General features: G+C 40.1%; 1 protein-coding gene across 2 annotated transcripts in view; it reads left to right on the forward strand.

The window, feature by feature from the left end:
• The window catches only part of MPHOSPH8 (M-phase phosphoprotein 8), a 95,182-nt gene that overhangs the window by 8,216 nt on the left and 60,762 nt on the right, over window positions 1-26,204 (forward strand). The window contains exons 2-4 of one of the 2 annotated variants that reach the window (XM_030200283.1): window positions 209-364; window positions 3,506-4,351; window positions 15,958-16,066. In XM_030200283.1, coding sequence (XP_030056143.1) covers window positions 209-364; window positions 3,506-4,351; window positions 15,958-16,066 — 1,111 coding nt within the window. The remainder of the gene's footprint in view (window positions 1-208; window positions 365-3,505; window positions 4,352-15,957; window positions 16,067-26,204) is intronic. The other variant, XM_030200284.1, reaches the window with a different exon arrangement.

Below are 26,204 nucleotides of genomic sequence, written 5' to 3' on the forward strand. Positions count from 1 at the left end.
TTGGTGTGCAAATCTATCTCATGAATATTCATTGTGGATAGCCTGAAAACATAACTGGCTGGAGTTCCCCTAGGTCAGGTTTGGGAACCCCTGCACAAATGGAAAATTGTGATTGCCAAAGCCAGATGTAATTGGTGTATGGAAATGGGAATTCACAAATCTCAGTATTTTATTTTTTTTTTTTACTATTGATGTTTTTTGAATCTAGAATGAAATCTTGTATAGAGTTCGGTGGAAAGGATACACTTCTGATGATGATACCTGGGAGCCGGAAGCTCATCTGGAAGACTGTAAAGAAGTGCTTCTTGAATTCAGAAAGAGAATGCCAGAAGTCAAACCAAAACCTGTTAAGAAAGATACACCGGTATGCCTTCAGTTTCCTCTTTTCTACTCTGTTTATAACTTTTTCTCCCTGTTCCCCAGAACACTTTTTAAATTGGACAGTTCTACATAGCTAAACAGATCCCTTTTAATTATGTGTTTGTACAATAGTAATTCATGTTAATGCAAAAACGTGGATATTTTGGTTTCTCGTTTAACAAAGAAATTTAATGAAATACTTTGTGTTTGTCACTGTTAAATCCAGTGAGCAGTTTTGTTTAATAATAAGCTTGTAAAATAAACTCTTCAGAGCACAAGCAGACCATGTCCACTTTTTGCATTTTCAGCTATGCACTGATTCATAGCTAATAAGGCCTAAAGACTTAAAAAAAAAATCAGGCCATGACTTTAATCTGTATATTTGTAAGTATGGACAGTTTAGGCATTGCTTGTTCTTTTTACTGAAATGTATACCTCACAACTTAAGATGGCCACTATCTCCCTTTGTAACAAAATGGATTTGGCTCGGTTTTGTTCTCAAGGGTCCATTACACAAGAATTCTGTCATGAGATTCCTTGCGCTTATACCTTGTCTGTTTTTGCCTTTGTTTCTGTGAACTAAGAAAATGCAGTGCTGATGTTTAGGATGTCATCTTGATGGCAGGAAGGGCATGCCCACGTTATCATACCAAAAATAAAATTAGGACACTTTTGTGTTTAAGGTGGTAAGATCTGTACATTCTCATTCAGAAGGTCCCCAGGTTGGGCCTTCTGATCCCTAGCTCTGCTGGAACTGTGGATGTTCAGAGATATTCTTCTCCTTTATGGAAAGGCAGGTAGAGAAGGATATGTTTATTACTTGAGAGGAAATCTAGTGGCAGGATTCAGGGCCTATGATTTCAGAGTTTCGGGAGGAACCTTGGTTTATAGCTACCTGTCCAGGACTGTCCGTGGACTGAAGTAAATTGGGAAGGGACATAGAATGAGAGAAAATCCCTGGGTAGTAGGAAATGGATTCATTGCCAGGTTGAAAGTACAAAGGAACAGCAGGAAGCCTCGATTAAAAACATTAATTAAAAGAACTTGTAAAGTAGTTGGTTAGCTTTGATATAATTTGCAAAGCTAATGAATAATCAAAGATGCATGCCTTTAGGTCTTATGAAAACCTGATAAAGGATTTGGAATTTTTAGATGTAATTTATACTTATTTTTCAAAACCTGTGCTTAAGTTATCTATTTAAGGTTTATCACCTTCTTGATCAGGAGAATTGCCCAAAGTAATGTACAAAGTAGAATAAAACATAAGTTACAATTCATGTAAATCACCAGCAGGACAAATGATACCACATCTGCCACAGATCATTATATATGCCCAGAAAAACCAACAAACTCCCTGTTGTTGGCTTTTTATCTAACTATATTCTGACTTGTCAGATATTTGGATTTTAGGTTTAATTACCTTTTTCAAATCTGAGATTAAAATGAGATATTCAGGTACTTGAGTTATTTTCCTGTTCAGGTGATCTTACAATTTTAAGTATACATCTGAACACTAATGAAAGTAAAATGGATATACTAAAGCAAACTTAAGCCTAACAGAAGTATTAATAGTAACTAAAATCATAATATAAAGCATAATTTCAGTGCATCATGCAATAATGTTCAAAATTTTCATAAATGAGCACATATATATAGCAGATAAATGAATACATGCACAAAAGGTATTTATAAAGTCTTTAAAAAAATGAAACTACATGCATCAAGGTTTTTAGTACATTACTTGACAAAATAAATTTTTATGGATCTTAGTGGAGAGATCAATCAGTAGTAGCCTTTCACTAGTAGCCTCTACAAAAGTTTGCAATCTCATGATCACCGGAGGTCATTGTGAACGATGCAATGGAGAGTCCAAACTTCTCACATCAAAACAAAGGAAATCAGGCAGTAAATGGAACAAAGCCAAAAATCTTTTAGGTCTAGCATTTTGTGACTGTATGGGATGGACCATCACTTTCTCTAACTGACTTGGTATATTCTTCACATTAGCAGTGGTATATTGCATGTGAGCCTTAAAACCATGGTTGTGTACTAGGGCTACATGCAATTGCACTCAGGTTACAGTGTTTCTGGAATAACTATATAGGATTGGGTAATCAGGAATCCAGGAGTTTTTTGGAGCACAACACCAGATGTGGATTTGAGCAAGTGCTGCCCATTAAAGAACAATTTAGCATCAAAAGAATCCAGCTAACTAAGTATATTTTTCATTTTTGTATTTGGATGTGATGGATGTTCAATAGTTTATTTGAAGACATATTAAGGTTTAACGATTTTGCAACTATTGACTATATTTGGGAGGTTGGAGGTTTTTGACCTATAATTACAGTTAGACCGTATACAATATATATGGCCACATTCTAATTTGAGCCTGAGCATTATTGATAACGGTCATTTATGAGGTCTTTTCCTGCTCTTTTTACCATGTATAAATTATGAACATATTTTCTATTTCCTAGATTTTTGCATTTTGTACACCAGTGAATATTATAGATCATTCTAATTTTGTTTGGTGTCATAGATCCCTTTTTTTTTGGTTCTTATTGGGAAAAGCTTGCAAGATTTATTTTTTTTTTCCCTCTATCACCATCTACTGTTTGATGGGCACAACCCATGGTTCTTGGACTAGTCTGGTGGGACTGAAGGAAAGAAAAGTAGCGCAGAAGACCTAATTTCTCCTTCTACCACAAATTGTGCGAGGTCAGAGCTAAATCCTTGTAGCATTTAGGTAACTCAAGTATATAACTTTTTATACAAAATTTTCTGATGAATTAAGTTCTGGAACAAAGGTCAGATATCATAAGGAAGTTTTATTTTGCCTGTAACAGGTGATTGATAGCATAGAACAACCTCCTAGTGGATGTAGTGGGAACAAAATAGTATCAGAATTCAAGGACATATGGCTCCCAGCATACAGGGCGATTAATGGTGGGAAGATCAGGGTAAAGCTGAAGCTAAAGTAAACTCAACATTTATTACAGTAGGTGGTAAGAATAGACACACTTGATGCATTTAGTGATCTTCATTTGACAGCTGCATTTCTGTATTTGTTTTTGGTCAAGTAAAAGGTATAGCTTCATGTAAAGATTTCATGAAATGATCTTTTCCATTTATCTTTCATTTTTAGAAACTATTGTTACATGATGATATTTTTGAGGCCGAATCTGACAGTGATTGGCAAAGTGAATCAAAAGAAGCAGTAACGCCAAAGAAGAAGAAAAAGAAATCAAAAGATGAGGACGATAAAACCCAGGATGAGTTAAGGAAAAAAAAATCCAAATCTGGAAAAACAAAAGAACGATCCAGGTCAGACCACCAAGAGACCTCAGATAGCTTGGATTCAAGAATAAAGAAAAGAATTTCAGAAAGTAGAGAAGATTTAAAAGAGATCAAGAAGCAAAGAAAAGAAGAATCTAGAGAAGCCAAGAAATTGAAGAAAGAGATAAAAGATGCAAAGGTGAAACATAAAGAGGATTATAAAGAAAATAAGCAGCAAAAGGAAGTTCTTGACCTTCCGTTAGAGTCTGAGTCCAGTGTAGTCGATATGGTTTCTCAGTCACCTGACTCTGAGCAAATGGATTTCCTTAATGAGAGCACATTAGAGGACCAACAGAAAGCAGACACTAGCAAAGATAAGATGGAGCAAGAGACTATTGAGACAAACACCATTGCTGACGGGCAGCCGGATGGCATGGCAAGTTCAGAAGAGGACTCTGAGATCAAGATGAAGCGAAAGAAGAAAAAAATGAAAAAAATGGACAAAAAGGAAAGTAAAAGGTTGGATACTAAAGATTCCCAGTTTGAGAAGAAAAGTGCACACAAAAAGCAAAAACATATAGAGAAGGTGAAAGTTCCTGTAGTGCCAGAAAAGCCGCCACCGCCGCCGCCATCATCTGCACCTGCTCCAGTACAAAAGAGTTCAAAATTAAGCATTGATGAGAAGGGGCGTAAGCCCATGGAGTCCTTTGGGGAGGTAAGAAATACTAAATACATACAAAACCATCTTGGTTATGATAGATAATCTACTGGAGACTTTATTTGAAACACTGTATAGCTGTTGATATCTTTGAAAGGAAATGTGATGGATAAGAAATGGTGGTGGATAAGATATAGATATAATAGTACAAGTTAAAAGGTTATACGGTCTAATGGTGTGTACATTTTTCGCATTCTGCTGTCTAAAAAATATCATTCAAAATGCATTTTACTAAGTTTGTTTCACAGATCTACACATCAAACTCTATATTTGTTTCTCAAGGAGGTCGTGGAGTATCCTCTAGCCAGCCTGGTTTTCAAGACACCTACAACAAATGTGTGAGAGAGAGAGTTGCATACACTTCCTCTGTTACCTACCAGTCTATATATCATGTATATTTGTTGTGAATGTCTTGAAAAACAGAATGACCAGGGGATTCTCCAGGAACTAGCTTGAGAGACATTAGTCTACATGTCCAACACAATTGTAAAAATTTTCAAAAAGTAATTAATAAGAAACAGGGAAGTCCTGATTGCACATGTCTTCACACCTTTAACTCCAGTGTTTCTCAAAATTACCTTTATAAGGCTTATAATTTAAATAGTCACATGTGTCCAGTCACAGTATGTGAGCTGATTCAAGTACACCTGGATGAAGAATTAAGCTGTTTCTGTTGTGTGAAGTGAATCTGGAACAGGGGTAAAAACATGGAGCTGCCAAAACAGTCTGGAATAGTTAATGGTACAAGTTCAGGGAAGGTTCTTAGAAAATTTCAGTTTGAATATTCTTTATGACATGGACAAGGTGTTTGATCAGATGTCATGGACCTCAATGGGTCAAGGAAAGTACTGAAAAAAGTTACTATGAGGCCTAAGATTACTTAAAAAGAAAATTAGAGAGCTGTGGCTGAAATAGGGGAAAATATTGACTGTTCAACAATTTCTCTACACCCATAGTCTGTGTGGGAAGGTGGCAAGAAGAAAACCACTGCCTAAGAAAAGCCATGTGATTTGCCATGTAGCATTTGCAAAGAAGCAGTTGAAGTACGCTGCACACATGGAAGAGAGAGGGCTGTATTTGGTCTGATAACAACGAAGTGGAATATTTTGGTCTCAGTTCTATGATATGTGCAGTATGGGGAAAAACCCAAAGCAACACCCTTCCATCTTTTAAAAAAAGTGCATAAGGGCCTATGCGCATCCGATGTGCGCCAAATCTGCATTTCCACCCAGCTACCGTGTGCCCCGGGTGGTAATTCCGAATTTGTTGCTTGATGAAAACATGCGGTAGAAAATATTTTCTACCGCGGTGCGCCTACCCAGCAGTAAACGGCAGTTGGCGTTTGCTTCATGCTTGCCGTGTGGGTAGCATGTGAGATCTTACCGCTAGGTCATTGGGTGGCGGTAAGGTCTGAAGCTGAAAATGGATGCGCGCTGGTTTCAGTTTAAGCGCATATCGATTTTCCGGCCCCTTAAAAAAGGCCCTTTTTGCTAGACTCGGTAAAAAGTGGCCCAGCGTGCCCAAAAGATGCGCTTGCACTACTGCAGGCCATTCTTTACTGTGGTTTAGTAAAAGGACCCCTCTATTGAAGAGATGCTTTGCAACAGCAGGACCAGGAAGGTTTGTAAAGACTGAGGGAAAGATTCAAAGTACAATTCCAAAATAAAGCAAGCAATATAGGTACAAAATGTATTAAACACTGTAAAACTATTTTTGTAAATCAATAAAATAATGCAATATAGGTAAAATTAGGCATTGAAAATATAATGGAAATCAGACTCAACATAGCCATAAGAACATATGACCATATTTACTTTTCTACCCGGATAGGAAACTGTAGGACCAATAATTCTAGTTTGTTTTGTTTTTCTTCTATAAGGGGCAGAAAACCTTTTAAACAGGTTGAGTTTCTCTGGGTTTTCAAGTGGCAATATTTTGGACTGATTTATCTTTTGTCTGTCAGAAATCATGTTATTGAGATTTTAGAAAAAAAATCTTAAAACTTAAATTATTTCAAAAATTTGTATTGTGAAGCAATCTGTAATTTCTGATATGCCTAAGTACAATTTCAAATTTTCTCTGTTTATATTGCATTATTCATCATTTTGAATTTATTGCAGTTGTATGTTATTCCTTGAGTTTACTCCAGCTCTTGTTTTGTTAACTACTTAGATCTACAAGGTATTAGTAGTCTACAATACTTTTTGTTATCTTATGTTGAAAGCCTAGTACAGGGGAGGAAGTGACGTCACCAAGCAACATGGTCACTTGAAACGAGAGCTCCCGCTACCCCACGTTGATTTTCTGGCGGTATCGTAGTAAGCGTTCCACTTTACAGAACGATTCAGAAGATTCTGAGTTCTTTTGTTTAGGAAAAGCGGAAGAAGCATGAGTGCGCCCTTAAGCTTAGCTAAATATGCCTTTACCGGCGATTCGGCAGCGAACCATGTGGTGGGCACACTAGCAGCGGTCCCGAACCAGGCAAGTGGTTCGGTAGAAGAAGGGTCTCAAGACTTATTTCCTTCGGAGCATGAGCGGGAAGCCCCAGACTCTTTCAGGGCCTCAGAATTACGAGACTGGTTATTGGAGACTAGAGAAAAAGGCCCGTTTCTGACAGAAATGAAACGGGCGCTAGCAAGGTTTTCCTCGGAGTGTGTATGTTTGAGAGAGTGTGTGTGAGATTGACTGTGTGAGAGAGAGTGAATGTGCGAGTGTGTGTGTGTGACAGAGAGAGCGTGAGACTGGGTGCGAGTGTGTGTGTGAGAATCAGTGTGTGTGCCAGGGGCCCCTCCCTCCCAGTTCCAGGGTCCCCCCTCCATCCCTCCCTCCGTCCCTCCGAGTTCCAGGGTCATCCCCCTTCCCTCCCTCCAAGTTCCAGGGTCATCCCCCCTTCCTCCGAGTTCCAGGGTCCCTTCCAGTTTCAGGGTCCCCCCCCCCACCCTCCCTCAGAGTTTCAGGGTCACTACCCTCCCAGTTCCAGGGTCACTTTCCCTCCCAATTCCAGGGTCCCCATACCAGTTCAAGGGTCCCTCCCCCTCCCTCCAAGTTCCACGGTCCTGTCCACTCCCTCCCTCTGAGATGCTTGGGGGGGGGGGGGGGTTGCTATTTGCTGTCAACCTAAGGAGACACTGCTTCTGGCGTCCACCAGCTAAGGCCTGTCCTGACCCAGAGGCAGCTGGAGCTCCCTCATACTCTTTCAGTGGCACACATTGACAGGCAACGGTGGGGCTGACGCAGCCTCGGGCACTTACCTGGATAAACTTTGTATTGTTGACAAATGATCTGAAAATACAGAGTTTAAAATTGCTGTTTCTACCACGTAGAATAATTTTTAAAGCTGTTTTAGTAATATTTAATTTAGATTTCATGATATTCATATGTACAGATGGGAAGCTTTCAAATAAATTAAAAAGGTGTGCAGTAAGAATCCAAAAACAAAAATCTTTTGTCCTTTACCTGTTAAGGCGCAGTTTATCCAGTAGAAACAGCTTTAGACGTGTTTCAGATGGAAGAAGGGAAAAAAAACGACAATATGGATCAGCAGCCCCTATGTGTGCTTGGTTTTGAGTGTATGGGAATGACGGCTGTGTTGGGGAGTGGAAACAGAGATTAACCAATGGGCTTCCTTGCTTACAGTGTAGTTGATTGGGTCACTTCCACTCGTGTGTAGTAATCGTCCTGCAGCATGGCCGGAGTCGGGGAGGAGAGGGAGGGTGGCGGAACGGTGAGCGAGCGGTTGCAGGAGGGTGGGTGAGGGGAACTGTGGGCTTGGGGACGGGTCCAGCGACGATTTTGCTTGGTTTTGAGTGTATGGGAATGATGGCTGCGTTGGGGAGTGGAAACAGAGATTAACCAATGGGCTTCCTTGCTTACAGTGTAGTTGTCGTCATTATGACCCGCCCTCGACGTCATCACATTTGACGTGTGGGCGGGGCAGACACTCATGGAGGAAAAGCGATCTCAGCACTTTTAGAACGTTGGGAAAGTGAGGCTTCATTAGAACGTTGGAGGTGCGTTTTATATAGAGAGATAAATAAATATAAAAATATATATATATATATAAATGCGAAGATAAGGATTCCCAAACCAAAAATAAAAAAACAAAATCATTTACCAGCAATAATTATCTTTCCAAAGGTCTCAATGAGTATAATCCAATATACTCAATTTGAGAAAATGAAATGAAGTATTAAAACACCTGAGTTGAAAAATCAAACATGTACAGATGAACAATTTAAATACTTCCTAGTTTGTGAATCTGAAAATATAAATAGTACATACTGAATATTACATATATAGCAATAAACTCGGTCTTAATATACGCAATAAAAAGTCCATATAGGGCTAGATTCTATATATGGCACTGAAAAAAATTACGCTTAGGCATATTCTCTAAGGTACACCTAAATTTTATAGAATTGGCTTAAATTTCCATGCAATATATAGAGTTATGCCGAGCACCTCTCCACGTGACCAAATTTAGTCATGGCCACATTTTACTTGGCGTAAATCCCGATGCCTAAATTAGGTATACAGTGGGTGTATTCTATAACAAGTCACATAGATTTTAGAAATGCCCATGCCCCACCAATGACTGCGCACCCTTTTCAACTGTACAACTTAGAATTTACGTGCACCATATTACAGAATACGCTTAGCGAGTTCTACGTGTAAATCTTAATTGCAGTTAGTGCTGATAATTGCTTGTAAATATCCAATTGACAGCACTGATTAGCTAGTTAACCAATAAGTTACACACGTTGTTATAGAATATGCTTCGATTTCCACGCAGATATTAAGGTGCAATGTATAGAGTACAGCAGATACTGCATAAAACATCTTTGTAAAAAATCTTAATTATTAAATCATCATTAATTATAAATTATGCTCTTGCAGATCAAATGTGAAGTGTACTATAGTGCATACGAAAACGAAGTTTGATTCGGAAATATACATACTTGGATGCTCTAACACCAAAGTGGATAGCATGGGAAGCCTTTGTTTTGGGAAAAAAAAAGGTGGGGGGAGGGTTAAAATAAGTTGCATAAAATTTCGACTGGGGATAAATGCTCTTATATAACTTCACATTTATGTGTTAAAAAAACATTGAGGAAAGGAATATAAGTGCATTTAGGGGTCCTTTTACTAAGGTGTGCCAACAGATTTAGCACGCGCTAAATAATAAGACACCTGTAAGAATATAATGGGCATCCTTTAGCACATGCTAATCAGCGTACGCTAAGTCCGTTAGCATACCTTAGTAGAAGGACCCCTTAGTTCAGTGATTGCGTAACTCAGATTCATTCTGAAAAATGCCACGTATGTGTCCAGAGTCTCTTTGTGCCAAAAAATGGCATGTATAACAATTTATGCATTTGAAAATGAAACTAAAACTGGAATGAAATTACAGATATGAAAAAATACATATTTTAGATTTTTAGAAAATTAGATAAAATTAAAAAAAATATTTGTGGTGTTACAATTAGAAGAATGCTTAAGTCACTAAATTTTATTGGTGTGTGGATATACTCAAATTCAGTGAGGGGCACACTGAGCAGGAGTTGCATGGATGATGCCCCAAATGGTGCTACAGTTTCTTTAATGTTTTGATCTCTAGAATGGGCTATAATGAGTTTTAAGAAACATGACGGCAGGTAAGGGCCAAATATCCGATCCAGTCTGTCCATCCTCAGTAACCACTGTCTCTTCACATGCCTGTCCCATGCCTTCTTAAATTTAGAAGAAACCAAAAGAGAGGGTGAACAGCATACAAACCAATACAGAAACAAAAAGAAAGCAACACTGGGCCTTCAGGATTGAGATCATCAAAATCCTTCTTTATTATGAAATTGACCCGACACGGGCTGTGTTTCGGCACACAAGCGGCTGCATCAGGGGTCTGACATAAAAACATAAAGATCAAAAATTCATATAATCTGACTAGTGATACACATATAAAAACAAATAAAAAATTATTAGACATAAATACATAAGATCATTTAAAAAAACAAAACAAAACCATAACAGGATAATAAGTACTTAAATAAAAACAATCAATATAAAAAAAATCCAGTCATACAAAAAGGACCAACATAATTATGCAAACAAAATATACATTCATGAGATAACCTTACCAAAAAGTTTTTGTGTCCTACAGGTCTGCTTGTGGACATAAAAGATATAGATAAACAATACAGGAAATGTTTTCTAAGGAAATGAGAAAAGGGAAGGAAGGCAACAGCATGTTAATAGGTGGGCAAACCTGTACAACCAATAGATACGGTTGTATTAAAAGAATTGAAAATATAAAAAATGATTGGGATTATAATAAACTGTAATAAAACAACCTGATTAAATACTGGTGACCAACATGATGAAAACCATGTAAGGTAGCAGAGCATAGTTTACTCACCACTGAGGTCAGACTAACAGGTCTGTAATTCCCAACCTCCTCCTTTCTTTCTGCTCTTGTGCAGCTGAACCACATCTGGTTTTTTTTTCTCCAGTCCTCTGGAACCACTCCAGACTCTAAAGCATTGAAGAGGTTAGACAATAGAGCTGCCAGAATTTCTCCAAGTTCCTTGAGTACCCTCGGTTGTATCCCATCAGACCCCATCACTTTGTCTATTTTTAGCTTAACTAGCTCCTCACGAACGCAGACTTCTGAGAGTTGGTCCTGGTCTACCATATATCTATCCCTATTAGCATTTGTTTTCTGCAGTCCTTTCCCAGCCTTTCATCTGTGAACACAGAACACAAATATTTAAGTTCAGCTTTATCCTTATCAGCTTCTACATATTCCCCCCCTTTGCCCTTGAGCCTCACAATGCCATTTTGGCACTTCCTTCTATCTCTTACATATTAAAAAAATGTTTTGTACCCCAATTTTAACTTATTGGTTGTCTTTTCTTCCATTTGCATCTTCACTTTCCTGACAGCTTTTTCAGCTACTCTTAGCTTTTCTAGGTATTTTTGTCTGTCTTCCTCTTTCTGAGTTGCCTTGTAATTTATGAAGGCTAATCTCTTTTTTTCCCTTACCTTTTCAGGTACTACGTTTGAGAACCAAAGTGGCCTTCTTTTCCTCTTACTTTTATGTACTTTTTTAACGTGAAGGTTTGTCCCCTTTAAAATAGCTCCTTTCAGACTTGCTCACTGATGTTCTACTTCCTTCAGCTGTTCGCATCCAACAAACTACTTTGAGATATTCCCCTATCTTGTCAAAGTTAATTCTTTTGAAGTCTAGGACCTTCAGTCTTGAATAAGCCCACTCTTCCTGTAATATTGGACTACACCATTTGGTGATCACTAGATGCCAATTAATCTCCCACCTTAACATCAGAAACACTCTCCCTGTTTGTAAGCACTAGATGTAGAATAGCTCCATCCCGCATGGGTTCTGTTACCAACTGCTGGAACAGTTCTTCCTGTAGAGAATCCAAGATCCCCTTTCTTCTAGTCAACCCTGCAGCAGGGATGCCCCAATCGACGTCCGGCATAGTAAAATCACCTGAATCCAAGATCCCCTTTCTTCTAGACAACCCTGCAGCAGGGATGCCCCAATCGACGTCCGGCATAGTAAAATCACCTGAATCCAAGATCCCCTTTCTTCTAGACAACCCTGCAGCAGGGATGCCCCAATCGACGTCCGGCATAGTAAAATCACCTGAATCCAAGATCCCCTTTCTTCTAGACAACCCTGCAGCAGGGATGCCCCAATCGACGTCTGGCATAGTAAAATCACCTGAATCCAAGATCCCCTTTCTTCTAGACAACCCTGCAGCAGGGATGCCCCAATCGACGTCTGGCATAGTAAAATCATCTGAATCCAAGATCCCCTTTCTTCTAGACAACCCTGCAGCAGGGATGCCCCAATCGACATCCAGCATAGTAAAATCACCTGAATCCAAGATCCCCTTTCTTCTAGACAACCCTGCAGCAGGGATGCCCCAATTGACGTCCGGCATAGTAAAATCACCTATCAGTAGTGCGTCCCCTTTCCTAGCTATCTTGTGAATGTTTTCAATTAAATCTCTGTCCATTTCTTCTGACTGTGAAGGAGGCCTGTATATCACACCATTGTAAATACATTTTCCATTCCCTCTTTCCAGGTTAACCCACTGTGCTTATTCCTTACCCCGTATGCCCTGCAATTCTTTCACTTTAATATTATTATTAACATATAATGCACTCCACCCTTTTTTCCTACCATGTCCTTCCTGTATAGATTATAGCCAGGTATAACTGTATCCCAGTCATGGTTCTCCATGAACCACTTCTCCGTGACAGCCACTAAATCTAAGTCTGCTTCTACCATTACAGCCTCTAGGTCTAGAAATTAGTTTCCCATACTATGGGCATTGGTATACAAAGCTCTCCAGATATTACTCTTTTTCCCCATTTCTATAAAGGCATTTGATGTCTTACATTCCTGAGGGTTATTAATGACTTTGGGGCTTTTCTCTCTCATCCATCAATTTTAGTTTAAATTCCTCTTTAGTACATTACCCAGTCTACTGAAGAGACTTTGTCCCTTCTTTGATAGATGGACACCATCTCTGCTCAGTAGCTCTTGAAAAATCATCCCATGGTGTAGGAAACTGAAGCGCTCACGGTAGTACCATCTGCACAGCCACACATTCAGTTCTAGGATGCGAGCTGCCCTCATTTGGCCTTTACCCTCAACAGAAAGGATCAATGAGAACACCACCTGTACACCTGACTGCTTCACCCTCTGTCCCAGAGCCATGAAGGGAAAGGGAATGGGACTTGATATGTTGCCTTTCTGTGGTTTTTGCAACTACATTAAAAGCAGTTTACATAGTATATACATGAAGTCATATTCGATATGTTCCGTAGGATACCTAGCAGCATCATTTGTGCCAAAATGGATGAGCAGCATAGGATTGTGGTCTGTAGGCTTGATGAGTCTCGGCAGACAGTACACCTCCCTGGACATCATGCCTGGTCGGCAGATGGGTGCCTCTTAACTTATCTGTGGTTCCCTAATATGTGCCAGTGTTTTCTAATGATTTTTTAAAATCATTTGATAAGCTAGAGAATTTGAGTGCATACAAGGTCTGGCTGAGGATGCTCTGAAGCCATCTTGGCAATGTGGATATAGATTTAGTTACTCAGACAAGATGTATGTATTTTTCCATATCTGTAATTTCATTCCAGTTTGTTTCATTTCCAAGTGTGGAAATTGTTATACACACTATTTTTTTGGTGCACATTTTCCTCTCACATAGCTAAGTTTCACTAGCTTCCTGTTCAAGAAAGAATTTTATATAAATCGACTTGTCTGATGTTTCAGGTCGTTCATTGAGCTGCCTCAGAATTGTTGATAAATTTGATTGTTGCACCATTAACTCGATTTTTAGCTTGATTGCAGAGTTCTTTTATTCTTTGTTCTCTTACTTTTAAAGGTGTTTGGGGGTTTTTTTTTTTTTTTTTTAGATAGCAAGTACTATGTTTTCATCTCTGGTAATTCCTTTTTTGGAACTATTTTTTGTCTGGTGTTAGAACTGAAACAAATTATTATGTTTCTCAAAGAAAGCTGAAAACTTGTTTGATAGATTCTGATTTAAAAAAAATACTGTGTTAAAAAAAAGTGTTAATGTATTGTAGCTGTTCCTAATTTGTAAACCACATTAGACCCTAATTCAGGGGATATAACGGTTGATATTTTCAGATACACTGGACTCGTATGTGGCATTTTTCTGATTGCATCTGAATTAACACATCGCTGCAATTTTTATTCCTTTTCCTAATGTGTGTTATACATAAACATGAAGTTATATAAGAGCATTTTACCCCAGTAGAAATCTTATGTAACTTATTTTATCCACCAGCCCCCCCTTTTTTCCCCCAAAAAACAAATGATTCTCACTCTATACATTTTGGTGCTAGAGCGCCTAAGTAAGTACGCCTTCAGTTTCTTTTGCAAGTTTTATTGCAGATACCATTCAAGTCTAAATTTATTAGTTTTGATAGTATGTGTTTTATGCAGATGTGACATCTGTTTTTGTGCGCTGCTTCTCTGCACAGTATATTACAGTCCACATTTGATCTGCAGGAGCATAATGTATAACTGATTATTTTATAATTAAGATATTTTACAACAAAGAAGTAGTTTATGGACGTTTTATTGTGTATGAGATTATTGCTTATATGTAAGTGTGTGTGCTATTTATATTTTCAGGTTCACAAAATAGGAAGTATTTTAATTTTCTGTTCATCCGAATGTTTTAATACTTCATTTTTTCCAGTTGGATATATTGGATTACACTCATTGAAACCTTTGGAAAGATAATTACAGCTGGTAAATGATTTTTTTTGTTGTTGTTGTCATCAGCAATCCTTATCTTTACATTTTTTTTAAATGTAGAACTTAGTACTTTCCAAGTTATAATATAGCAGTGTTTCATTTAAGACTATTACGTATTCATCACACTATTTCTTGGTCTGATGAGTCTATAAACTTGTACTTTTGTATAACTTTTGTCTTTTAAAACATTGATGTTTTTGTTATGTTTTATTTTTGCATATGTTTTATTGTTCTTTTTATAGACCCCTGAAGCAGGAATTTGCTGAAATAGGACCTGTCGGGTGTCTTCATAAAAATTGATTAACATACTGATTCCTGAGGCCTATGTGCTTTTTCTTCATTATATGGTTCTGCTGCACCATTGAGTCCCTCTCCTTGGCTTGGCTTATTTTAAAAATTATCTATAGCCTCAGTAAAAGTTGTACATGTTATTAAAATAATTTGGGAAAGTACTACTACTACTACTATTTAGCATTTCTATAGCGCTACAAGGCATACGCAGCGCTGAAAGCATATGGAAAGCAGGGAGGAATACACATGGAAATATGTTTCTTGGAATGATTTCCTCCATGTCTGCATTTGTCTCTGGGATTGATGCAGAAAGGCCCACAGTATAGCCATGCGTGGATGGCTGAGTGCACGGTATATTGTTTTTGTTTTTTTTTTTTACAATTTTTTTTAACATGCTTAATTTCTCTGTAATCCTTGGTCAAATTCTGTGTCTTCTCACTGTTTTTTCGACTACACCAAATGCAGTTCTGTTATGTTTTTGGAGCGTCCTTTTGCCCCCAGACACGTTTTTGACATCATCTGAGTAATTTCTTTTAAATATTCCATTGGTTAGAAAGAAACAAAACTGAAAACATCAGGACTTAACATTTTTTGGATCAGAAAAGACTGGAAAATAAAATTAGAAATGAAGCAGTGGTATCCAGAAGATTCCGCTAATTTGAAGAGCCAGGCTCATTGTAGCAAAAGTTCAGTGGCCTTCGTTAACCATGAAACCTCCTGATGAATATTGGTGGCTACATAAGTGGCCATATGGACACCAAGGTTCAAAGTCAGTATGACATAACATAACATAGTAACATAGTAGATGACGGCAGAAAAAGACCTGCACGGTCCATCCAGTCTGCCCAAGATAAACTCATATGTGCTACTTTTTGTGTATACCTTACCTTGATTTGTATCTGTCATTTTCAAAAAATAGATTTACATTATGAAATACCAGTGAATGCTTTATGATAATTATAATGTTTGGAGTTTCACTTTTTAGTTTATTCAACAGGATAAGGAAATGAAGAAGATCGAAATGACAAAAGAGAAACCCAGGAAAAAAAATGATTCTGAAAAGGAAATCAGAAAAGAGCAGAGAGGAATAAAGAGTAAGTTAATTAAAATTAATTAAAACCAGCATAAAAGCCTGTTGAAATCAGCAAGAGTAAAAGCAGTCAGTTTTTCTTAAAATGTTTATCTGATATTACATCAGGGGCAGTACTACAATAGTCTATATCTGCTCTAGTAATTGACAGCAGCAAGTTTTGTGCTAGGTCTTTTTTTTCCCTACTTGTTTCTGTTTGAAACCAGGGTAGAACCTTGAAGGACACCCATCGGCTACTCCTTTTAATATCTATTTAAATTCCTTCTATAGACTGTAACTAATTTATATGTGTTTCCAGTTTTTATTATTGTTCTGTACTTTGAAGGATGATGCGCTTAATCATGTAGCCCCCTGTATCATGCTGTTGCCCAATAGATGTTTGCTAATAAATGGAATGTCGTTTAGATTGTTCTTGCTGTGCTAGTCTGCTTTCTTTCCACTGCTGTTCCATCAGGAGTTTCCTTTGACAATTGGAATTTATCATTTTTGTCTTGTGTTGAGTATCTTGGAATTTTGTTCAACCCAGCATTATCATAAGTACATAAGTACATAAGTAGTGCCATACTGGGAAAGACCAAAGGTCCATCTAGCCCAGCATCCTGTCACCGACAGTGGCCAATCCAGGTCAAGGGCACCTGGCACGCTCCCCAAACGTAAAAACATTCCAGACAAGTTATACCTAAAAATGCGGAATTTTTCCAAGTCCATTTAATAGCGGTCTATGGACTTGTCCTTTAGGAATCTATCTAACCCCTTTTTATATTTCAACTGTTTTTATTGATGATTCAACATTATAAACATTTTAACATTGCCAATACTTCTATTATTGAGCATTATAAGTAATACAGCATATTAACTTGTATACAGCAATAAATTCCATCATCAATAGTTTTATGCATCTTCCCCTGGTCTCTTTGCCTACCCTCCCAAACATGCTCATTAACAGCCAAACGTACATTTAAGGAGGGGGGTGTTTTGTTAAATATACATCACAGTCATCTTTTATATTCCCCCCTCCTTCTCCCCTTCCTTCTTCTCTCCCCACCCTCTCCCCCCTGCTATTCATTAATAATTAAATTGTGCTTATGAGTTCAGGTAAGTGTATCATTATTCTATAATATTATCAAAGCTTATTGAGTACAAGACTCCGACCTCTCTGCGTTAAGGTATCCAACATAGGCCCCCAAACTTTAAGGAAGCATTTTTTCCCACGACAGGAGCCTTTTGCATTCCTTGCTTCCCATGTCATTAAAAGATGCACCTGATTTCGCCATTGCCAGTAATCTGGGGGTTTATCCGAAGTCCAACATTGCAAAATACATTTTTTGGCTACCAAACATAATTTGCGACTTAACAATATTTCATCTGCCGTAAGGCCACTGAATGCTCTTGGGCAATCCAATATTAATTGCACCGAAGTGCCCACTATAGTACTTGAAATGATTGAATTCATAAATGCCAGTATCTTTTCCCAAAAAAGCTGTATTTTTGTGCATTCCCAAAATGCATGATAGAACGAATTTTCCTCCAATGTGCATTTCATACAGATTGGTGTGTCAATCCCTCCTACTTTATAGAACTGGCGTTGTGTGAAGTATGCTCTATGTATTATTCTAAATGCACATTCTCTATAGTTTGCTCCATTAATCAGTTTAGGGATGTTCCGTATATCTAACCCCTTTTTAAACTCCGTCAAGCTAACCGCCCGTACCACGTTCTCCGGCAATGAATTCCAGAGTCTAATTACACGTTGGGTGAAGAAAAATTTTCTCCGATTCGTTTTAAATTTACCACACTGTAGCTTCAACTCATGCCCTCTAGTCCTAGTATTTTTGGATAGCGTGAACAGTCGCTTCACATCCACCCGATCCATTCCACTCATTATTTTATACACTTCTATCATATCTCCCCTCAGCCGTCTCTTCTCCAAGCTGAAAAGCCCTAGCCTTCTCAGCCTCTCTTCATAGGAAAGTCGTCCCATCCCCACTATCATTTTCGTCGCCCTTCGCTGTACCTTTTCCAATTCTACTATATCTTTTTTGAGATACGGAGACCAGTACTGAACACAATACTCCAGGTGCGGTCGCACCATGGAGCGATACACCTTTGACTTATACACCAAGCAAGTTGTTATTTTTCAACTGTTTTTATTATGAAATAAATGCATTACAAAGACAAACTTGTAGATACACATGCAGTCTGCACAACCCAGGAAAGGTTCAAAATGCCCTGTATCCCCAGAAAATTTGACCGTAATATTCCACACTCCCATAAACATAGCTATAACGCTTGCTCCTGAGTGGAGACATACTTGATTAACAACCCAAGATAAACCCCCGTCCTAGGTGCTTCCCCCCCCTAAAGAAGCAGCAACTCAATGACAGCCCCATCTAAATGCCCCCCCCCCTCCAAAACACTGAAATCCATTCGACATCCAATCCCAACCCCCCCCCGAGCCCCCTCCCTACTCAAGGTGCGTACCCTCCTTATAATCAGAACCATCCAGAATGCTCACAGTCCATTGAGAATGAGACTCCTGCCCCGTTGAGATAGTGTGTCCAAATAGGTAACCCAAATTTTCAAAAAACGGGTTTCTATGAAACTTTGGAAGGCTAAGTGCTTTGAAAATATGCCTCTTTGCCTCCCAGGACAGCAGCTGTTGCAAAAGGTTGTGCCAATGCCAATATCCAGGTGTGTTGTCTCAGGCCCAGGACCGCAATACACATTTCCTCACCAACAAACACAATTTGCGAAAAATAAGGTGCCCTCTACCGATGACCCCCTAAAAGACCCCGGGCTGTCAAGCACCATTTGAAAAGGAGTGCCCGCAATCCTCCGGGAGAACAAGAAAGATAAGTGTTCTACCACCCAGCGCCAAAAGCGGCGAACTACCCCACAGGGCGAAAAGGCATGAAAAAAGGTATTATCTAACAGTTTGCACTTTGGACAAAGAGGAAACCCAGTGCCCCCAGCCTTAAACAATTGAACCTGTGCAAAATAAGCTCTGTGTATTACTCGAAAAGCACATTCCCCATAGCTAGCACCGCTGACAAGGCTTGGAATGCCTTTGATGTGTGCCTTTGACTTCCCAGAGAGAATTAAATGAGTTGCTCCATCAGAGAGTGAGGAAATCACAATTATACTATCGATATCAATTTTTTAGACATGGAAATAAGGCAGGGAGCATGCAGCATGCTAGCCAGACTAATCAAAGGGAGGTAAGGGACAACCCGCATAATACAACTCCAAGACGCAAGAGGCCATGGGATTCAGAAAGATGCAGATATCGCATCCCATTTGCAGGATTATTACAAACTATTGTATCAGGAGCCCACAGATGGGATGTTGGATAGTGATTTATATTTAGACAGTCTGACTTTACCGACGATTACGGAGGCACAGAGAGAATTTCTGAATGCGCCTATCACGCAATGCAACAAAATAAGCTTCAGAAGACGCCTGGGCTGGACGGTTATGGGGTGGAATTCTATAAATTGCTTTATGAACAAGTAAAATCTCCCCTGGTGAATGTCTTTAATATGCCAAATTATCATTTCAAGCCACACATTCAGTTATACATTTCCATATACTACTACTACTACTACTATTTAGCATTTCTATAGCGCTACAAGGCATACACAGCGCTGCACAAACATAGAAGAAAGACAGTTCCTGCTCAAAGAGCTTACAATCTAATAGACAAAAAATAAATAAAGTAAGCAAATCAAATCAATTAATGTGAACGGGAAGGAAGAGAGGAGGGTAGGTGGAGGCGCGTGGTTACAAGTGGTTACGAGTCAAAAGCAATGTTAAAGAGGTGGGCTTTCAGTCTAGATTTAAAGGTGGCCAAGGATGGGGCAAGACGTAGGGGCTCAGGAAGTTTATTCCAGGCGTAGGGTGCAGCGAGACAGAAGGCGCGAAGTCTGGAGTTGGCAGTAGTGGAGAAGGGAACAGATAAGAAGGATTTATCCATGGAGCGGAGTGCACGGGAAGGGGTGTAGGGAAGGACGAGTGTGCAGAGATACTGGGGAGCAGCAGAGTGAATACATTTATAGGTTAGTAGAAGAAGTTTGAATAGGATGCGAAAACGGATAGGGAGCCAGTGAAGGGTCTTGAGGAGAGGGGTAGTATGAGTAAAGCGACCCCTCCGCCTCCCACTAGCCCCCCCCAAACTTCCCTAACCTCCTCCTCCCCCCTTCCCATCCCCCAAACAACTCTATTATATTTAATACATCTAAATCGTGTGTTGTGTGTCAGTTAATGATTCTGCTTCTCGCTCTGGGTTGCAACGTGTCCCAAAACCTCTCCCAGGTCTTCTGTAAAGATTTCCCTTCCTCTGTGTCCAATTCTGCCACACTGCATCGCTCCATTTTCAGCAGCTCTATCATGTGTGATCTCCACATCCCCAAAGTGGGCGCCTCCTGTTCTCTCCAGCATATCAAAATAGACTGCTTCCCCACCATTACTGCTCTTTGCAAAAACCGGTTGAACCCTGATAGGGTTGCCCCTGTGTTGTGGTATTCCTCAAATAGGAACAGAGGGTGCCGCCGTACTCTACGGCCCCATTGAGTATAGATTTCTCTCAGTACCTGGGTCCAGAAAAACAGTATGCGCTCACAAGTCCAAAACGTGGCCCAGAGTGGCCGGGTCTCTTCCACACTTGGGGCAAGCCCCTGACTCTCCAAACCCAGCCTTATACGCTCTTGCTGGAGAAATGTGGAGGCGAAGTGCAAACCTGTACTGCAGTTCCCAGTACTTGGGAAAGGGGGAACTCTTTTGAATTATCTGAAGATACTTCCAAAACAGATCTCTTGTCACCTCTGTTCCCAATTCCAGTGTCCACACTCTCACTCTGCCCTTGCAATCCAGATCTGTTGTTGTGTCCAACAAAAAACGATGATGAAAACGCAGGGGAATCACATTATGCGCTCCCAGTGTCAGAGCTGAGTTAAGTTTCTTGCATATCCTCACATAAATGCGTCCACTCTAGGGCCGAGATATAATGGTGTGCCTGCATGTATGCCAAATAATCCCCTGGCAGCACCGCATATTCCTCTTGAATGTCTGCAAAAGAACGAACTTTGCCTTCTTCATTTATCAGATGATACAGGTAGCGGACTCCCTGCTTTCGCCAGCGAGCGAATGCAGCTGTGGTGGACCCCGCAGGGAAGTCTGGGTTATTATGCAATGCTATGAAGGGCGTCACACTCGCCGAGAAACCATGTCTTCTACATAGCCACCGCCAGGCTGCTGTAGCTGAATATACCAGCGGATTTTTAGAAATCCCTGGCACTGACATTGCTCTCGGCAAGTGCAGCAACCAGCTGAGATGTGCCATTGGGGACATAGCAGACTCTATTACAGTCGCTGAAAAGTCTTGTTTCCCGATTAACCAATCCCTAACGTGCTGCAGGGCACGCAACACTGTTAAATACCTTATATTTAGAAGTCCCATCCCTCCCTGGGCCCTAGGCTTCTCCAGAATCTTTTAATGTGGCACAAATGATTGTTTTGTTAAAACCGGGGAGGAACCCAGAAGATCCAGGGTCTTACCGCCCCATCTCTGTTAAATTATACGCAAAAATTCTGGCAAATAGATTGTCACACGTCCTCCCAGACTTGATATACCACCCCCAGGTGGGTTTTGTTAAAGGAAGATCAGTGGCTAAAAATATTTGAGCAATTTTGGCATCATTGGAGGTGGTGGAACGGTCGAAGGCACAGTCTCTTTTAAGTTTTAACAATTTTTATTGATGATTCAACAATATTTACATAACCGATAATTTAACCGGGAAAGAGTACATCACACTTGGGATACATTCAGCCATATCTTGTATCATCAATGATTTTATCCTTTTCTCCCACCCCCCCACCCCTCCCAATCTTATCATCATATCCAACAGGCTTGCGTGTACATTGTAACATGAATAACAAAAATAGCACTGAATCTTCCGATTACGCTTCGCAAGCAATATTTATATTGACTTCTTCCAAATTCCTTCTCTTCCCCTTCCCCTCCCCCTGGCACAGTCTCTTTTAATTAGTTGATGCAGTGAAAGCCTTCGATCGGGTCACCTGGCAATTCATGTTTGCTGTGCTGAGGAGGGTAGGCATATAGGGATTTTTTAGTGAGGCGGTAAGAGTGCTGTAGGCTGACCCAAGAGCATTTGTCTAGGCGAATGGAGAACGATCTGCAGTGTTTCCGTCACCACTGCTTTTCGTGCTTTCATTAGATCCCCTTATCAGAGAAATTAGCTCCCACCCACATATTTCGGGAGTGACTGTCGGGAACTCCATTTTTAAAATCTCAGCGTTAACAGATGATTTGTTGCTTCATATTAGTAATCCTTGCACATCTTTGGCGGCAGTTCTGGAGTTTTTTCACGAATATGGAGATTTTGAGGGATTTAAATTAAATCTCTCCAAGTCGCTAGCACTAGCCTCTATGCTGCAGGTAAAGCAGGAATAGGAAGTGGAATTTCCACTTAAACGAGTCTTTTAGATATTTAGGCATTCAACTTACAATAAAAGTGTCGTCCCTATTTCATTTAAACATCTCACGTTTATTAGAACACACTGTAGAATGTCTCACCAGATGGAGACCTCTACCACTGTCCCTACATGGACAGATACATTTATTTCAAATGGTGGAATTCCCAAGATGGCTTTTTGTTCTACAAACGTTACCACTGTGCATTTTTAGAAAAGATTTAACCGTGTTATATAAACATCTACGCAAATTTATCTGGGGGGGAGGCAAATCCAGAATGCCCTTTCACCTGATGTTGGGGTCGTGGAGGGAGGGAGGCCTGGGGGTCCCTAATTTAAGACGTTATAATCAAGCCTGTTTGCTTCGGCACCTAAGAGACTGGTTTTTAGATAGACAGGACTATACTCCAAGGGACCTAGAAATGGCCTTCTTTCATCCATGTCACTTATATTACTTATTGAAAGCCCCCAGGAAGGAGATCCCGGCAGGCATGAATATGAGTATGTTGTTAAGGCCTTTGAGGGAAGTTTGGAAAGATTTGACTAAGTACTGGGGAATTTCACAGGTGGCCTCTAATCTATTGCCCATATGGGGCAACCCAAGCTTTCTTCCGGGCTCAGACAATCCGCTGTTTCGAAAATGGGAGGCTATGGGTATCATGAGATTGGAGCATGTCTTAGATGCAAAGGGTGCTTTGTTGTCCCTGGGAGCTTTAGGTATTGGGATCAACTGCAGCAAAATGTATGCCTATATCCAACTGCCCATTATGTTCGTATGATTAGTAGTGAGTTATTGGGGGCTGCGCATAGCAGACGTATGAGAGCCTTTTTTCATTCTATTCCGGTAGAGCGTTTGTCGGTCTCTGGATTATATAAAGCACTAACACTTTTGGCTCCTCTCAAAAATAAGGGATCAATTAGAGATCGGTGGGCTTTGGACATGGGATGCACGGATCTGACATTAGATTTTGATCAGCTTTCGGCAGCCATCCCAGCTCTAGCTGTTAATGCGGACTTACGTACATGTCAGTATTGTATATTGCACAGAGCATATCTCAGGAAGGCTCAAATTTTCAATATGGGGGGAGTGGTGGAGCCTCTGTGTTCCAAATGTAGAACTCAAGTGGGGACTTTTTTTCACTCTCTCTGGGAATGCCCGGTGGTCCAAAAATTTGGGGGGGGGGGGGGGGATATATTTCATTTTCTGGGAAAGCTGTTGAGGGTCCCAATCCTGTGTGTCTCGCTTGGAGTATTACTAGATAAATATAGACTTTTTGCCCTGCGGGGTAGAGGTGCTCAACTCTTGGTTAGAAAGGCCTGTCTCCTGGGCAAACAACTTATTTTATTTATTTATTTATTTATTGTTTGTACTTGTATCCCACATTTTCCCACCTCTTTGCGGGCTCAGTGTGGCTTACAATAAGATATGAATAATGAGAATACAGTTGTTACAAATTGGTTATGGGTTACATTGTACAAGTTATGCGAGATAATCGAATTATCATTAGGAATATCACAATGGGACATCAACAGGGAGAGTTTGGGAGGAGACAATGGGAAGCTTAAGGGCAGTCTTAAGACACATAGGCACATGGTGTACATATTCCTGTAAGTATATGTATGAGTAATGTGGAATTAGGGGGATGAGAGATCATAAGTGGATGTGTGATGCATTTATGTAAGTGAGTGTGGGCTCTATGTGTTTTGGTTTTTTCCGTAAATTGTCTCAAATAGATGGGTCTTCAGTAATCTGTGGAAGGATGCTTGTTCGTGGATCGCTCTTAAGTTGCATGGCAGTGAGTTCCAACGTTGCGTGCTCGTGTGAGAAAAGGTTGACGCGTGTAGCGTCTTGTATTTCACGCCCTTGAAAGTAGGGAAATGGAGGTTGAGGTATGTTCGGGAAGATCTCCTAGCATTTCTGGGTGGTAGGTCAATCAACTCGGACATGTAGGCTGGGGCTTCGCCGTGAATGATCTTGTGGACTAGTGTGCATACCTTAAAGGTGATGCGTTCCTTCAGCGGAAGCCAGTGTAGTTTCTCTCGTAGTGGTGTTGCCCTTTCATATTTTGGTTTACCGAAGATGAGTCTGGCTGCTGTGTTCTGGGCTGTTTGAAGTTTCCTCAGTGTTTGCTCTTTGCAGCCTGCGTATAATGAGTTGCAGTAATCCAGATGGCTGAGGACGAGGGATTGCACTAGGCTACGAAAGACGAATCTTGGGAAGAGTGGTCTTATCCTTTTCAGTTTCCACATGCAGTAGAACATCTTCTTAGTTGTGTTGTTTGCATGGGTTTCAAGTGTTATGTGGCGGTCGATAGTGACTCTAAGAATTTTTAGCGTTTCTGAGATTGGAAGGTTTAGGTTTGGTGTATTTATCGCGTTGAATTCGTTGGTGTTGTATTGGGAGGTGAGTACCAGGCATTGAGTTTTTTCTGCATTTAATTTCAGACGGAATGTGTCTGCCCATGTGTTCATGATGTTTAGGCTTTGATTGATTTCGTTGGAGATTTCTTTGATGTCTTGTTTGAAAGGGATATATATTGTCACATCATCAGCGTATATATGTGGATTGAGGTTATGGTTTGATAGGAGTTTTGCTAGAGGGATCATCATTAGGTTGAAAATAGTTGGTGAGAGGGGTGATCCTTGTGGGACTCCACATTCAGGTATCCATGCCTTGGACGTGGTTGAGTGTGATGTGACTTGATACGAGCGCATGGTTAGGAACCCCTTGAGCCAGCTTAGGACATTTCCTCCAATGCCGAAGTATTCAAGTATGTGTAGTAGGATTTCGTGGTCGACCATGTCGAAGGCGCTTGACATGTCAAATTGTAGGAGGAGTATATTGTTCCCGGTTGCTATTATTTGTTTAAATTTGGTCATAAGGGTGACTAGTACTGTTTCTGTGCTATGGTTCGACCGGAATCCGGATTGGGCATCATGCAGTATTGAGTGTTTGTTTAGATAGTTTGTGAGTTGTTTGGTTACCATCCCTTCAGTTAACTTAGTTATCAGTGGTATGGATGCTACTGGTCTGTAGTTGGTAATTTCGCTCAAGTTTTTCTTTGTATCCTTAGGAATTGGGGTGAGTAGGATTTTTCCTTTTTCTTTTGGGAAGAGTCCGTTTTGTAGCATGTAATTTACATGCTTCGTTAGGTCAATTGTGAATTGTTGAGGGGCTGATTTCATGAGGCTGTTTGGGCATGCGTCTAGTTTGCAGTTGGATTTGGCATATTTTTTGAGAGTATTAGAGATGAGGTCTTCTGGTATTGGTTCGAACTCGGTCCAGGTTCTGTCTGCTGGGTGTGCTCCTTCTTCTGGGTCCAGACAGTCTAGAAGAGTGGCGTATTCTATGGGACTGGTGGGTATTTTGTGTCGTAGTAGTATGATTTTTTCTTTGAAGTACTTCGCAAGGCTGTCGACGTCTGGTATGTTTTTACCGTTATTTGTAACTGGTGTGGTATCTAGCAGTTTGTTCACAAGGCTGAAGAGTTTGTGTGTGTCTTTGTAATTTGGTCCTATTATTGTTTTGTAGTGTTGTCTTTTTGTCTGTTTTATGGTGTATTTGTATTTTCTCCGAAGTCGTTTCCAGTCGTTTCGTGTTTGTTCGTCTTTCTTTTTGTTCCAAGCTCGTTCTAGTTTCCTGACTTGTGTTT

The sequence above is a fragment of the Microcaecilia unicolor genome, chromosome 4 (genome assembly GCF_901765095.1).
Source record: "Microcaecilia unicolor chromosome 4, aMicUni1.1, whole genome shotgun sequence".
Taxonomy (NCBI): domain Eukaryota; kingdom Metazoa; phylum Chordata; class Amphibia; order Gymnophiona; family Siphonopidae; genus Microcaecilia; species Microcaecilia unicolor.